General features: G+C 39.6%; 1 protein-coding gene across 1 annotated transcript in view; it reads right to left on the reverse strand.

Moving 5' to 3' along the window:
• Nucleotides 1-4078: 4078 nt before the first annotated feature.
• The window catches only part of TGFBRAP1 (transforming growth factor beta receptor associated protein 1), a 36501-nt gene continuing 25284 nt past the window's right edge, over nucleotides 4079-15295 (reverse strand). Inside the window, exons 8-12 of the mRNA XM_064143627.1 lie at nucleotides 14619-14762; nucleotides 13526-13672; nucleotides 11837-11996; nucleotides 9637-10070; nucleotides 4079-8706 (exon numbers count right to left, since the gene is read on the reverse strand). Of these exons, the coding sequence (XP_063999697.1) occupies nucleotides 8518-8706; nucleotides 9637-10070; nucleotides 11837-11996; nucleotides 13526-13672; nucleotides 14619-14762 (1074 nt within the window). The 3' untranslated portion in view covers nucleotides 4079-8517. The remainder of the gene's footprint in view (nucleotides 8707-9636; nucleotides 10071-11836; nucleotides 11997-13525; nucleotides 13673-14618; nucleotides 14763-15295) is intronic.

Raw genomic sequence — 15295 nt, forward strand, 5'->3', positions numbered from 1 at the left:
CAGGTAGATGGGAAAGCAAAATGCATATTGAGGTGTCAGTAATGAATAGCAGCTTAGCAGGAGAATTCCTCCTGCTTCTAGGATTGAGATTTCTTTAGCTTGTAGGTTTTAGTTTCGACTATCACATTTCTATGGCCATTCAGCATCACAGAATGAGCAACTGTTGTCAGAAATACTCCTGGCACGCTGCCTGGAGTATCTAGGAGGGTTGTACTGAGCAGCTGCTGTCCAGAACAAGAGCCTTTGGGAAGGTTTTGAAGGAGGAACACTAAGCCTTCTGCTCAACAAATCAGTGTGTCACAACGGGCCACAAAGATACTTTGAAATAAAGATGACAAGTTAAAACCTAAAGATGGATCAAACAAGTACAAAAATGAAAGCCTCCTTTCTGCTTTGCAAATATAAATCCCCAGTGCATAACATTTTGTGAAAGAAGGAGATAGAAATCCATTCTGTGCTCCTCCCTCCCATCTTCAGCTGCCTCTGGCTCAAGTGAAAAAAAAACCCATACTTATGTCAAACTCTGGCAGCTTTCTGGCATGACACTGCAGAGTAACCCTGCATGTTACAAGGACTAATGGGATTGCATCATCTTTGCATACAGTCTGACTTCCAAGCAGATCAAATAAAATCCATGGTTTTTTAATAACACATTTATCCTCCAGGTCAGAGAAGCAGCAAACAGACATTTTTGAAACTGTCATTGGTAGCTTACTATGATCCAGAAAATCCCTGTTTATTCAGGTCTTCTGTAATATTTGAATTTAACAAACAAAATAACCCCATGTAATTCCCCCAAGACAGATGCTCTTTTAAGCCTTTATGCACCAGAATCGTGTGGGTGCTTAAGCACTGCTTTCCTGTCTGATCAGCAGATACCTGGAACCTCCTCAATCTTGTCAGCACTAGCCTAAAACAAGACAACTAACCAGGCACAAACTGACCTTGCTTTGAGCTGGGCTCTAACAAGTCTGTCTCTGGAGAGCCTAGAGTTGTCTGGGATTCTAACACCCATGGAGGTGGTCAGTTTCACTTGATACCAGTAGCATGGTCTCAAGGCAGGCTCTTCAGAGGGTTACTGGCAATTATCATTCATGACTGCTGTTGGATTTTTAGGCACTATGATTGTTAGCCTTGTTACCTACTGAAACCCACTCTGCATTCAACCGTTGGCTTTCTTTTGGCAGCCCTGGCCTCTCTGACCCCATGCTGTGCTGCAGCGATGGTCCTTGGGCCATAGGGGCTCATTTCTGCCAAAACTCAGCTACGCTCTATTGACTATTTGTCTAGGAAGGAGTTGCCATTTGGATAATTAGCACAGACCATTTTCTAACCACTCTCTAGAGGCAAAACTAGATGAAATCCCACTGTGTCAAACCCACAACTGCTTTTGTTGATGTTTTCTGTGTTGCCTTTCTGCTATTCACTGGGTGGTTGGAGAAATGCAAACCAGGGTTCTGCAGGGTCTATTTCCTGATGGCTGAGCTAATGAAGTGATGCTTGTTGCAGTACCATTTTCTCATTACTTTACATGTCAGGCTGCACTCTGACACTTGCAACCCAAACACCCTCTGCAAGAGCATGCTAAGCACACACCAACACACCTACAGACCCTGCTTCAGCCAAAGGAACAATGTTGACCTTACAGAGCTTTAAAACCTTGCCAAACGACCACAGACCTGAGTTTTCAATAGAAGAGCTCTTCACTGTAATTCCTGCTCTGTTTGTAGATTTTTCACTCTGCCAACTTCTCAGCCATGCAGTGCACATTCTGCCTTCAGCATCCAGTAGACATCTGCAACATTGCTAGTGGCTACATTGCTTTGCTCAAGGGCTTGTCATTTCCTCTACTGCCAGAGCACTAAGATGCTTCAAGAGATATGAGCAGAGCTCAGGCACACAACATCCAGACCTTTGTCTGAACAAGGCAAAAAATAATACAATCTATGCTTCTGAGTACCTGAAAGTGGCATACAAGAAAGCTGGGAAGGGACATGTTACAAGGGCTTGTAATGATAGGACAAGTGTGAATGAATTGAAGCTTGAGGAAGGCAGATCTGTACTGAGTATTAGAAAGAAATTCTTTACATTAAGAGTGGCAAGACTCTGGAAGAGGTTGCGTAGAGAGGTCATGGATACACCCTCCTTGGAGATGTTAAAGACCAAGTTGGATGAGGTCTTCAGCAACCTAGTCTAGTTGAAGGTGTTCTTGCCATGCCAGGGCAGTTGGAACTAGATGGTATTTTAGGTCTCTTCCAACCCAAACCATTCTATGCATCTATGATGTGAACCACATCTAAGCAGCAGCTTTAGAGAAGTAGCTGAACATTAGGGAAGAACTGCTTAAATCCTCCTTCTGCACCTTTCTTTCTGACCACACTATGAGTTCTTAATGCACAAACCAAACTGGGGAATGAGCACGTTCCCATTTGTTTTTCAGTTTTAAGATATCAAATAAAAACACAACAGTGCAATATTGTCAAGGCCACACTTGCAGCTAAAACCAAGTTATCAAATGGCACACAGCCAAGGCTCAGTAGTATTATTTATTGATACAAATTTCCTTTTGGCTATAAAATGCAGCAGCAAAAGGTGAACATATTGTTTGCACAAACTTGAAACAAACAGCTGATCTTGGCAATTCAAAAGCATATGCAAAGAATCAAGTGATGTTCAGCTCAGGAGCAGTAAAATATTAGGGTGACAGATTGACTCACACCAAAATTAAAAATGCAGTTTCAGTGAAGTCTGCCCATTTTGGAGTTTGCCAGGACAACCATCACATCCACAAAACACATGGATGTATTGCCCTCTCATGGTGTGCAACCCTGCGATGATACATAAACTTAGCTGTGACCACCTCTTCCCCTGCCTGGTTACTGCCACATTCTATTAAGAGCCTTCCAGTGATGTGCTTTTTAGGGCTGAGTCACATTTCACTCAGTTTTCCCTTATCTCACTGCCCAAAGGCAGTGCCTTGACCACTTGACTTTACTTCCTAGCCAGCATTCTCAGTATATTTTGGTCACATGCATGTTTTCTACTCTATCCTGGTCAGAGAAGATGCAGAGAGAGAAGACCCAAGCACTTGCAGTATGGGATTAAAATCCATCCGAATTAGGTCCTAAACACAGGTTTCTCCGTTTTCTATACTTCCTCTCTGCAGTCCCTCCTTGATGCCTCCCCTTGGAGACAACTGGTTTCCTTACCTTACCACTGCCTCCTCATCACCCTCCCTTCCCTCAAGTTTCCTCACCAGCAGTGCCACACCGTGGTGGCCTTAGCCTCTTCGTTGGAAGTTGGGGTGCGCTTGGCCCTTTGGCCCTCAAGCTTTCTCCAAATCAGGGATGTTGCTTCTGAGCAGCAAGAAGGAAAATGAGGAACATCAGCTCCCTGCTGTAGAATACAGAAGTTCCAGCCTCATTTCCACGTCACAGGGATACAATAATCTCCCTTTCCAGGGGCCATCTCCTAGGCCCTGGCAGTAGCTTTGCTTCTGGCCTCCTAGGCAGGGAATGATCTTCAGTAATAACAACAGATACCATCCAATTGTGGCAGCACTTACACCACTGTTTTCCCTAAATCAAACTCACTTGCTACCTGGTCCCAGAGCTGTCCCTGGAAACAGATTCTTCTTTTACTGCTCTCAAGCACCTGCCTACAGCCCTAGATCGACACTGGTGCTGTTTTGAGGTCTTCCTCTCAAAACACATGCATACTTTTGTTTGTTTTGCTCCATGCAGCCATCACCGATCAGACCCACCATGGAACTGTTGGATTCAATCATGGAAGAGATTGCACTGACTGCAGAGAGGCAAAGATCAAGATCTTCCCAATCTGTAACGGCAGTAGCTGCTTGCACCTGATTTCTTCCCCCAGGTGAAATTCACTCGTTTTTAAGAGCTCTTACTTATGTTCATTAGCACCCTGCACTATCTTGATTCAGCTTTTTTCATCTGACCACCTCTGTCAAACACCCAGATGAATCCTCTATCTGCCACTGAAAGAATCTTTCTGCCTCAGTCGCTTGGCCATTCTCCTCTCACAGTTTATATATCTAGGAATGAATGACAAAACATAATTAAAAGGGTTTTTTATTAAAAAAATCAACATATTTATACATTTGTACATTCTGCATACTGCTGTGTATATTCACCAACATAACCATTAATTCAGAAAGCATTAAGAGTACAAACTTCCATCTGAACAAACCTACTGCAGGGGAACTTCAGTGTTGTCACCAATCAGACATCACAGAATGTCATTAACCTTTTTTTTTCCTTCCTTTTTTTTTCTCTTCAAAAGTAGCAGCACATTTAATTATCAGTGTTCATAAGGCATAAGCCCCAAAGTGTTTTACAGCAAAAGAAAAATTAATTAGTAAATACAGGCAGTAGGAGAGCTCACAATGAGAATGTATTAGCTGCTGCCTATTATAAACAGCAGGATGTTAATAAAACATTTAGGAGTTATGCTGAATAGACACTGCCACAAATTGGGAAGAGCAATGAAATAAAAAGGTTTTTTTTGATACAACTCCTATAAAATATTTTTTAATGTCATTTAGGATAGGAGTCCTATAAAAACAGATGTTGGTATAAAGACTCAGCAGTCAGGCTAATGCTTGTGTGTTCGAATGCTTAATAAAGGTCTTGGAAAACAAGTGTACACTCCCTCTCTACCATTCCTTTCCACAACTGACTTTATTACATCACCCACATGATGCCCCAACAAAGTGACATTTTATTAATGAAAGACAGAAGTGCTCAGGTGTCCACCCAGGACCCTCGAGATTTACGCTCATGTCAATTAAATGGCATTAATCAGGTGACAAAGGTTGGAAAGTTTTTGGAGCAAAGCAAGAAATTCTCATTGTAACTCCAACTCCTGCACACATCTCAGCAGTCACAGTACGGGCTCTCTGAAGAAGACAGTTCACAGGTACCTGTGGTGCACTCTGTGTGACAAAACCCAATGGCTTATCTTCTCTAGATTTTGATATCAGTACTCTTGTAATATTAACAATGTATCCCTTTACATCACAGAAACAAGGAGTTAACAATTATTTTCTCATACATGTACAGCCATTAATTTTACTTCTAGCAGAGTGCCAGATTGGGGGCAATTTTTTCTCATTAGCATTTTTCCTCTCTTTTTGTCTCAGGGGGAAAATGCATATGAGGAATTACCTATGATGCTGTCTATGCCATATCTGCGGTGACATGAAGAGTCTAAAAAGCAGAAAAGGGTTTGAGTGCTTTTTGTATGCACTAGTGACTGAAGCAGTGGATTACCAAAAGTCAGAGCTGCAGTACTTCAGCAATTACCAGCTGTGTGTGGAGCAAACATGCCTCAGTATCAGCAAAAACATCTGTGTAAGAGACTCTCATATGTTATGTCCTGAATCATAAACACCTTATCACATTTAAACCAAACCAACCAATCAACCAGACCACAACAAACCAAAATCTGTTTAGGTTGCACACATAAGCTTGGAGGAAAGTCACTGGAAAAAAAAAAGTGATGGAAAAGTTACAAACAAACAAACAAAAAGCAAGTAATACTCTGACAATCTCCTCTCTCCAAGGACAGGCTTAATATCCTATAGTCCCTAACTAACAAAAAGATGGCCTCAAGTTTAATACTCCCGGAACCCATTTAATTTCCAGACTGGATGGATGGTCAAAGGAATATCCCCTCTTCCCCTGCCTCTCTTCCTTCATGTATCCAGTCAGCAGATAATAACCAGATTAACATTTTTTCTCTTCTTGCAGCTGCAGCCATACTAGAGCAATTTCTCCCAGCAGCAGTGCTGTCCTGGGGATTCAGGTGTATAAACCAAGAATGAGCAAGCTGACAGGTCCAAAGTAAAAGGAGGAATGAACTTGGGTTCTCCTGTGTGAAGTCTCCTTACCTAAGGAGTGCTGCAGTTGTCCTATCTAAGAGTTTCAGTGCAGATGCATTAGTGAACATTCTGGGGATAATAATACATAATTTCATGCACAACTCTGATGTAGGCTGTCATCTCCTTTGGTTGAATGCAGTCACAATTGCTCAAGCACTGCATGCACGCTGGCAAGGCACCTTCCACCAGCCACTTCCCTGCTGAGCTCCTACTCTGCCTCAGCCTCAGGGTGTGTTTATTTTTTTTACCTTTTCATTTTGTTACCACGAGATTTGCATATTGGTTAATCCAAAGGAGTTCTAGTATAGAAATTTACAAAGCAGCAGCTAACGCTGCATGCATCAAATGCCACTATTTTTCCAGTCCACAGTTCATAGGGACTAGAAGAATTTGATCCTTCAGCTTTAATATTAATCACCCTTTTGCCCACTTATGGCTGTAAATATGCTACCTTGCATTACTCTGATTTGTGTTTGTTCTGCATGTACAATTATTGTTACTGCTGCATTTGAGCCGAAGTACCAACCTGAGAAAGTAGTGAATCTTAATAAAGACATGTTCCACTTTCCTGGTTTTTTTTTTGAAACAGACATACTCTTTCATGTAGTAATAATGAAGAACTTGCTTGTGGTCTGGAATATGAGCTCTGATCCACTGCAATGCCAGTTGATAAGACTAAGTTCATCACTACATAGTAGCTAAAATTAGTCTTAGTCATGGAGTGGTCTTTGATTAAGTTGTTCCTACCTACTAAGGAGCTAAGAGAATACCTGCAGAAAAATGAAGTACTTCTTATGAACTGCATGCGAGAGGGTGGTCAGAGCTTTGCAAAAATCTCTTCCTCTCTATCACCAAACATTTTGAGGACAGGGAACTAAAAATGTGTCTATGACACCAATGCCAGCTGGGTACACAAGGTTTGAAAACTGAACACAACATACAGAAGAATCTGCTCATAGCAGTGCAGCTCAAACAAATCACTCATGCCCGAATGAAGAAAAGTATCCTCAGGTCTATCTTTTTCACTTGGATTTTATTTTTGAAACCCAACACGACAGCAATACTTCCCTAATTCCACACTCAGGAAACAAAGATCCAAAAGTCTTTTGTTTCAAAGACAAAAGAAACGGATTTTTTTTTACCCTCTGGATCTAGTCTGGTTGCCCATTCCTGGAAGTTGCACTATGCTTACAAGGCTGTTTCATATACCAACTTGTCAGTATCAGGAAACCTCTGCCAAGACTCCATCTAGAAGATAACATGTAGATATCTCACTTTGCTGAAAAGCTCCACTCCAATTTGGAATGCTGAAACAGTGAGCAGCTGTACTACCTCAGTTACAATGCTGGCCAGTAAGCAAGGTTATTTATTACAGCATTAAAGAACTAAAAGAAATGTTTTGACTTTGAAATACTTAACTTTTATTTCAAGTCATATTTTTTGAATCTTTCTTGTAGGAAGCTGCTTCTTTTACATTGACAGATTTAGCACGATTAAACAGAAATGTGGATGCTTAAAGGCAGTTAAGGGTTTTTGTTATTTGAAAAACCTACATTTGCAGAATGTTTTATGGAATATAAAAAAATCCAGTACCCCTGTAGTGCACCTTTGTAGATTTCTTCCCAATTACACCTTCTTTCCATGATTTTGATTGCACAAAGTCAGTCACAAGTCCCAAACCTTGTTCTTGCGGAGTTACAACCTGCCTATGGTGTTACAGCAAATATTTATCACATAACCTGTACAGTTCCCATATCAGCTACATATTAATCTTCCAAAGAAATTCTAGAATGTTATAAGATCAATTTATTCAACTGTATGTACATGTGTTTGCATATTAATAAATAAATCAAAGTTAAGGTCTCTTCCCCCATATAAAAGTGACTACCACCTGACCAGACAATCTGGCTTCCTTTTTTACTTCCAAGCACAGCTGTCTGACTGAGGCTATTAGTTTCCACTCTTTTTTTAGGACATTAACTGTAGGAGTAGAAACCTAATGGACCAGTGCTTACATTTAAATCCTATTTAGGAGAAAGGGTGGAGGGAGTACTGAAAAGTGCATCGAAACCCAACAATTTGTAACAGCAAAAATCAAGTTCATAATGTGATCCTGGGGAAGATGATCCAGCCCAAAAGCAGACATGCTGCAGCAAACATAACCAACGCTCAGTTTTGTCTTGATAGTAAGCTGCATGATGCCAGACTTGTCGTGTAATGTTCAAAGAATTCCAACTCCAAGAGATGCCAACTCCACCTCTGTAGATTTATCAACATCACATTCAGTGCAAAGTGACATTTCTTTAAACAGTGGGATGCCTCACCTCCATAACTTCCATTCCTTGCTCCCAAGAAAAGGCTTGTTTTAACTGTGCAGAGCAGAGCCCATATTTGCACCTCTCCATTCCTTGTAGTGAATTTTCTATTTACATTCATTTAGGAAAAAAAAAAAGGTAAGTGGTGATATTTCATATTTACTGGAAGTCTTCCCATTAACCCAAGGTCTACTTGTTCATCTTGATGTATACCAAAAGTAGCTGCACTTTGTTCTTTTTTCCAGCCCACTTCCAATGGGATACAAGTCATGGGAACCTGTGGGACCAGAATGTGTTTCAAGTCTGATTGCTGGAGCTGGAAGAGCGATGAGACATGTTTGAATTCAGATGTCTGTTTGCAGCACAGTGTGTGTGGACCATACCCCCATTTGGGTATCTTATGAATACAGGCTCGCAGAAAGGATTTTGGCACGCTTGACAGACCTTTTTGTCTGAAAGAAGAATTGGGGCTCCTTTGTGTTTAACCTAAAGACGGGGGGGGAAAAATCCAAATGTGAAATCTAGCAAGAAAGGAAAGGAAATTACAAGGCCTATAATTTCATCTGTACCAAATGAACAAACCTGGTCAATGATAGAGGTGGTAGGAAGAGACAGCTCGAACCACTTAATTTGAATTCAGTTTCCACATTGGTAGTCATTTTCATGCTTCCTCTTAAGTACTGCTTGCTTGTTACTGTTCTTTTTCTCTTCCTCCCTCCCCGACTTTCTTAGTTTAATAAGCACACACATTTAATGCACACATCTGATGCAGTTTTCTAAACAAGTTCACAGGGTAACTCCACAGCAAACTGAGTACTGATGTATTTTTATTCCAGACAGATCCTGCTGGATATACCATAATCAATAGAACTTAACAGATGTAATAACCTGAGGAGAGCTTTAAGCAGCACAGCTCTAGCTTACTAGATAGAGCACTCGTGAAGCTTTCTTCACAAGTGAATTTACCCCTAACAAAAGTTACTAAAAAGCTTCATTTAAGACTAAGTGCTGGGTAAACCTTTCTGCAAATTTCAACAGTTCTGTACAAAAAAAAACCCCTGTTAACTCACATTTGTTAGTTTCTGCAAGAACTTCATTAACCTGCAAATCCCAGATTCAATTTCATTCAGTCCAGAAGTTCACCAAAGCCCCTCACCTTTTTTTGTTTTGCAGAGGAAGTATAAGATTTGAATCTAGTAGTCATGGCAAAAACTAATAAATGTAGTAAGAAAAACTGCCAAGGACATGAAGACAGCTGTGACTGAATTCTTCAAACTCATTATTGTATATCAAAGGACTACACTGTAAAGCTCTGAAGTGCCTCTATTAAAATAAAAAAAACAAACCCAAAACAAACACCAAACCCATAAACACCCAAATGTCCCCAAAACCACAAACCAAAACCAAGCAACCAACCTTCTCGTGTTTGTAGATTAAGTTTTCAGCTTGTGCTAACCCAAGTGCAGCTTGAGTCATTCTCTTTGTATGAATGCTTTGCCTCACTGCTCCAGTCAGGAACGGAGAGAGGAGCTGCACTGACCAGCTGTCAGGCACCACCTGCAAAACTAGAGCTGCATCAAATTCAGCAGCATGGTTATTCAAGAGATCCACAGCAGCCATGATCAGAGCACAATCCGAAGTGCCTGGATTTAGATACACTGACAGCAGCATATGGAAAAGCCTCCGTCTGTACTGCACATCTCTGTTTTCAGAGTTCCATATACAATACTCTTCAGCAGCATGGAAGTCCTTTAACTCATGGACAAGAATATGCAAAGCTTTCTCATGTTCTTCTAGCTTTCCATATAAAATTGCACTTTCCATATGGAGATCTGTGCCCTGGATTTTGTCTGTTAAATGAGAAACAAGGCAGTATTTGTTCAGTGGAGAACACTATTCTCTCTCCCAGAGTCAATACAAACAAATGCACAAGCCCACCACAAAATATAGGAAAAAGACTTTTCAGACCTCTTTCAAACTCTAGTGCTGTCAGTCTTGCACGTTCCTGTCCACACTGCTATCATCTATGGTACACTGCAAGATGAAGCTGATCTATATTATATCTCTGCCTCTCCCACTATTATTAAAATTACACAGTAGATTTAAGTTTATAATAGACAATAAATATCAAATAGTCCCTTTAGGGAAGGACACTATAAATGCTTAATTCAATTTGACAGCTTGAAGTTAAAGCACCAGAGACAGGCAGGGGAAAAAAGGCAGGCTCATCTAGCACTTCAAGATAAAGTAGAAAATCCTGTACTTACTGTACAGGTAACCAAAGATTGGCATAGACTTCTGTAAAAGTTATGGAAATACAATGGCTTTTTTCTTCCTCCCAAGTGTTGTAGTTATTGAGACGAAATATTGGGAACTGTGGCTCTTTAGCCTGGAGGAGACTGAGGAGTGACCTCATTAATGTTCATAAATATGTAAAGCGTGAGTGCCAGGAGGATGGAGCCAGGCTGTGCTCAGTGATGCCCAATGACAGTGCAAGGGGCAGTGAGTAGAAGCTGCGGCATAGGAGGTCTCACAGAAACATCAGGAGGAATTTTTTTGCTGTGAGGGTGACAGAACACTGGAACATGCTGCCCAGGGCAGTTGTGGAGTCTCACTCTCTGGAGATATTCAAAACATTATCTGTACACATTCCAATGTGATCTGGTAGAGGTGATCCTGCTCTGGTAAAGGGGGCTGGACTAGATGATCTTTCAAGGTCCTGTCCAGTCCCTGACATTCTGGGGTTCTGTAATACAGTAGCATGCACTGATCTCACATTTATGTCAGACAAGAATTGCCATGCAAGAAAACCTGTGCTTTAGAGTACATGGATTGCAAGAGAATCCATCTTGGAACTCTTGCTCTCAAAAATAAGATAAAAAAGAGCAAGAATTTCAATGGCTATGTTATACTTGTACTTTATTTGCCAGATGGCTGACTGGAAAGCCAAGGGAGTATTAAATTATTTTAGTTGTTGCTCAGCTGTTTCCACATTCCTTGGATTTTTCCAATAAATTTCAGAAAAGTTTTTCACATCTTTCAGTACAGCAACAAGTAATTTCCCCATCATCCTTCTGAAAGTGTATTAGAAATAGCCATTAGAAGCATTGGCCAAGAAAAAAGAATTTAGCTCAGCTGTTGCTTGCCTTATACCAACATCAAGCTGGATGTTGCACTTTTCACTCCAAAAGATGTCCGTATTTTTGTCTAGCTTGAACCCCAGCTCTCAGGGGAGAGCTTACAAAAAACCCAAACAATTGTAACCCTTCCCTTTGCAAAAGGTTATATTGCAAAAAGTTATATGCTCATCACTGAAATGCAACTGGCCATAAATTGAGGTGAAAATCATACACAAGTTTTTCTTCTAGCTGGTTACAGCATTGTGTCTTTGATGCAGTGCAAAACACACCACTCTACTGCATGAGCTATGGGAGATTGAAGACAACACTAATAGGCATTCTAAATTAACTTGTGTCTGTTAGAAATACTGATGGACAAGCCTGGCACCAAAATACACCTAGAAACCTGAGATCGTTTAGTTTTCTGTCCTGATGAGAACTTTAGTTTTCTGCTGGCACTGACAGACAGCATTTATAAGAAACAACATTCATCTTACCCAAAATAAAGTGAATTCTATAAAGATCAGATTTCTGAAGAAGACTGCGTAGCTTAAACAGCAGTTCAGTTGTTTCTGTAAAATTATCTGTGGTCATAGATTTCAGTTGAATTATTGCCTCCAAGTACAAGACAGCTAGATGAGTATGGTACTTTTCTTTCTACAGATGGAAAGAACAATGTTAGCTCAAGTTTATAAAGACAATCCTTTCCTCCCACCAGTTAGCGCAGTGAATATTTACGCAATTACACAGAAGTGTATTGAAATTAATATATTAAAAGAGACAGCTTACTCAGACCAGCTTCCTAAGATAAACTACCTACCATGTGTGAGTCTCTATTTCATTAATACAGAGTTTTAAAATGTATGTAACATCTTATTCCTAATCTCAATTTGACCTTAAGTAAACAAGCTCTATCATCAGCTCTTCTTGTGCAAGTTATTTCCTTTAACAAGCACACCAACTGAAAGTCAATGCAGTAAAGCAAATCTTTCTCCTTTGAGTACAAGTATCATCTCCAGTGTGTCTTCTCCTTTTGTTCTCCTTGTAAATTAGTATTTTTTACCTAATTCATTTTCCCTGATTTTCAGGTACATGACCCTTTCTATTTCTGCAATAAAATTTGAGAAAGCCACCAGAGGGCAAAGTACTTCTTGTTACCCACTACCCAATATCCATCAAAACAAGTCAATGTTTTGACCTTTTTAAATATTCTCACTAAAGCACTCAATCATCTGGTAGTTTCTAAAGATAAATTTAAATCCCAGCCTTTACTAGCAAGGAGATTTAATTATAAATTATTTCTGTTGCAAGCACTTTATGAGGCACTATGTTTTTAACTCAAAAGGTTTGTTTGAAAATATCTAAGACCTGAAAAACTAGAAAAATCCACCTGTCATGGTGTCACATGTCTCGACACATTTGCAATAGTGACAGAGGGAAACCATTGATCAAACATGTATTTGGTGAACATAAATGAGTGAACCAGTAATCAGATCTGCTGAGCTCTTTCAATGTCAATTTCTGTGCTTTATTTGTACATTAAAGTTAACTTCTACCATCCTTAAAAATGCCTTGTATCCAAGTATCAGAATGTCTGGCTGCTTCTGCATTGTGCTTAAAAATATAAAAAGTAGACTACATTGTCACTTACTACTTGTGAACACATCTTTTCAGCATCTAGAGCGGTCTGGAACTCTACAGTGAGAGGTGCATGGTTTAATCCTATCATTATTTACTCAAATCTCTTCAGAAGGACAAAACACCTATCAGTAAAATGCTGCATTAGCAATTCCAGCATATTGAGCAACTGCTAATCCTACTCCACTGCAACAGCAACCATTTTTCTATGATCTTACCAGACAGAGGTTTGAACCTCATGAGTGAAACAGCATGCAATAATCAAATAAAAAAAAACAACAAAGAATACAATAAAACCCAAAAAAATCTGAAGGTAAGCAACTATCTTGTAATCACCAGAGTTGAAAAGTTGTAACTCAGATATCCACTCTTCAGCTTCTCAAAAATCACTCAATCTTAAAACTACTCCTACTCTTCTCTGAGTACACCTGAAAGCCTTCAAGTTATGCTTATTTGTTCTAGACTTTAGCTTTTTTCCCCCTAGAATTGTCCGTCATAGCCTGCATTCTGTATACCATGACTATTTTTAGTACTCTTGTAGGACTTACCTGTACTTTTCTTTCCAATACTAGATGTTCTAGATACTTAACATGTGCTTTAGGGTATTTGTTAAGGCAACTGATGATATCATCTGGATTAATGCTGTTTTTCTCCTGTTCTTCCAGAGGCCTTTTAGTGAAAATCTGTATGCCAACCTAGAAAGAGTTAATTGCATTTAGGAACCTTTATATTTTATAGATTAATTAAATAGCACTGTCAAATTGGTTAGTACATTATTCAGGAAGACAGTGCAAACCCCTGCTTAATACCACCAAGATTCCACCACTCTTGTGCTTACTGTGATCTCACTCCTCTCTCCATAACCTCAATTTCACAGAATACACAGTGTCTAGCCTTTAACCCTTCTTGCTGGGCACAACTTGCACCAGCCACAAAAAGTATTGAACAGATATGCATACCAGCAGAACAAGAGACCAGCTTTTGCAGCAAGAAAGCTCAAGCTAGACATCATAATGTTTACAACCTTATCAAATGTCATGATATACAGAGACTTCTGTAAATGACCAGAAGTTGCATGTAATAACTGAGCTTTAAATTAATCTTAAGTAGCGATAAGGTCCAACATCACAGACTGTCTTCTACTGCATCAAGCATCCCATTTAACAGCATAGCACACTGATGGATGAAAATATAAATTCTGGTGGACTAGGTTAATTCATGTAACAAAGAGATTTTGTCTTAAATGAAGGCTATTTATTCCATATTCTACTGCACACAGCTAGCATACACCCTTTGAATCCTTCAGAGAAAGAAACAGCAGCAACAGTTAAACTGTTAGGTGACATTTCATTAAAGATCTGAAAATTATCAAGCTTGATATCAAGAAAAGCAGAAGGCATGCTGTATCTTTCATTGTACAGAGTTATATGAACTTTGTTTATGAAGAAGAGGCAATTATTACTAGCATTTGTTAAGACAGACATGGAAGGATTGAGAAATCTGGAAAGTTTTCTTCCGCTGACCACACATTTAAGTGGCACTAAATGTTCTGCAAAAATGGTCCAATTAGCTATCAAGATAGAACAATGTTAATGAATATCCAAACACCAACATTCTGTGAAAAGCACACCAATCACAAACCTCTTCATTTTTCTGTAAAACCCATTCAGAGTATTTCCACACTAGATCTTGGTCTGAGCAGAACGTAAGGAAGTCTACTACATATTCATAGAGATCTGAACGTGTAGAATCTTCAATGTCTCCATCAACTATTTTCACCCATAACTGTAACAAAAACCACATACAGATTAAAGGGCTTAAATCACATACTAACTATTCCAACTCAAAATTTATGTGAGTTACTGTAACAGTTAGCACTAGCCATTGGTATTAGTGAAATTAAAAACAGTTCCTAAGAACACCAATTGTGAATGACCTCACTTGTTATTAAATTTAAGCCATAATAGGCTTTTCCTGAACCTGTCATGTTCAACTAATTCCGACCCTGTATCACATGGGTTCTCACTCAGTGACTGGCTGAATACTTCAAGAGGAGATACACCAATCACAAAGAAAGCTTTTGATAGAAGTCCTTTTCTCCAGTGCATGGGATACTGTTACTGTGTGGGCAAGAGTATAAGCAAATGATAAACAATTTAGGAGAAAACCTAATTTGTGGCTTTTTTTTCATTTTGACTGAAGAATGTGAATTCCCATATAAGTTATAGTCAGAATACAAAAGGTGCTAACATCTACCAGACCAGTTTAGCAATAAATCTTGTTCCTTTAAACATAAATATCTTGCACATGACAAAGGT

The sequence above is a fragment of the Pogoniulus pusillus genome, chromosome 5, assembly GCF_015220805.1.
Source record: "Pogoniulus pusillus isolate bPogPus1 chromosome 5, bPogPus1.pri, whole genome shotgun sequence".
NCBI lineage: Eukaryota > Metazoa > Chordata > Aves > Piciformes > Lybiidae > Pogoniulus > Pogoniulus pusillus.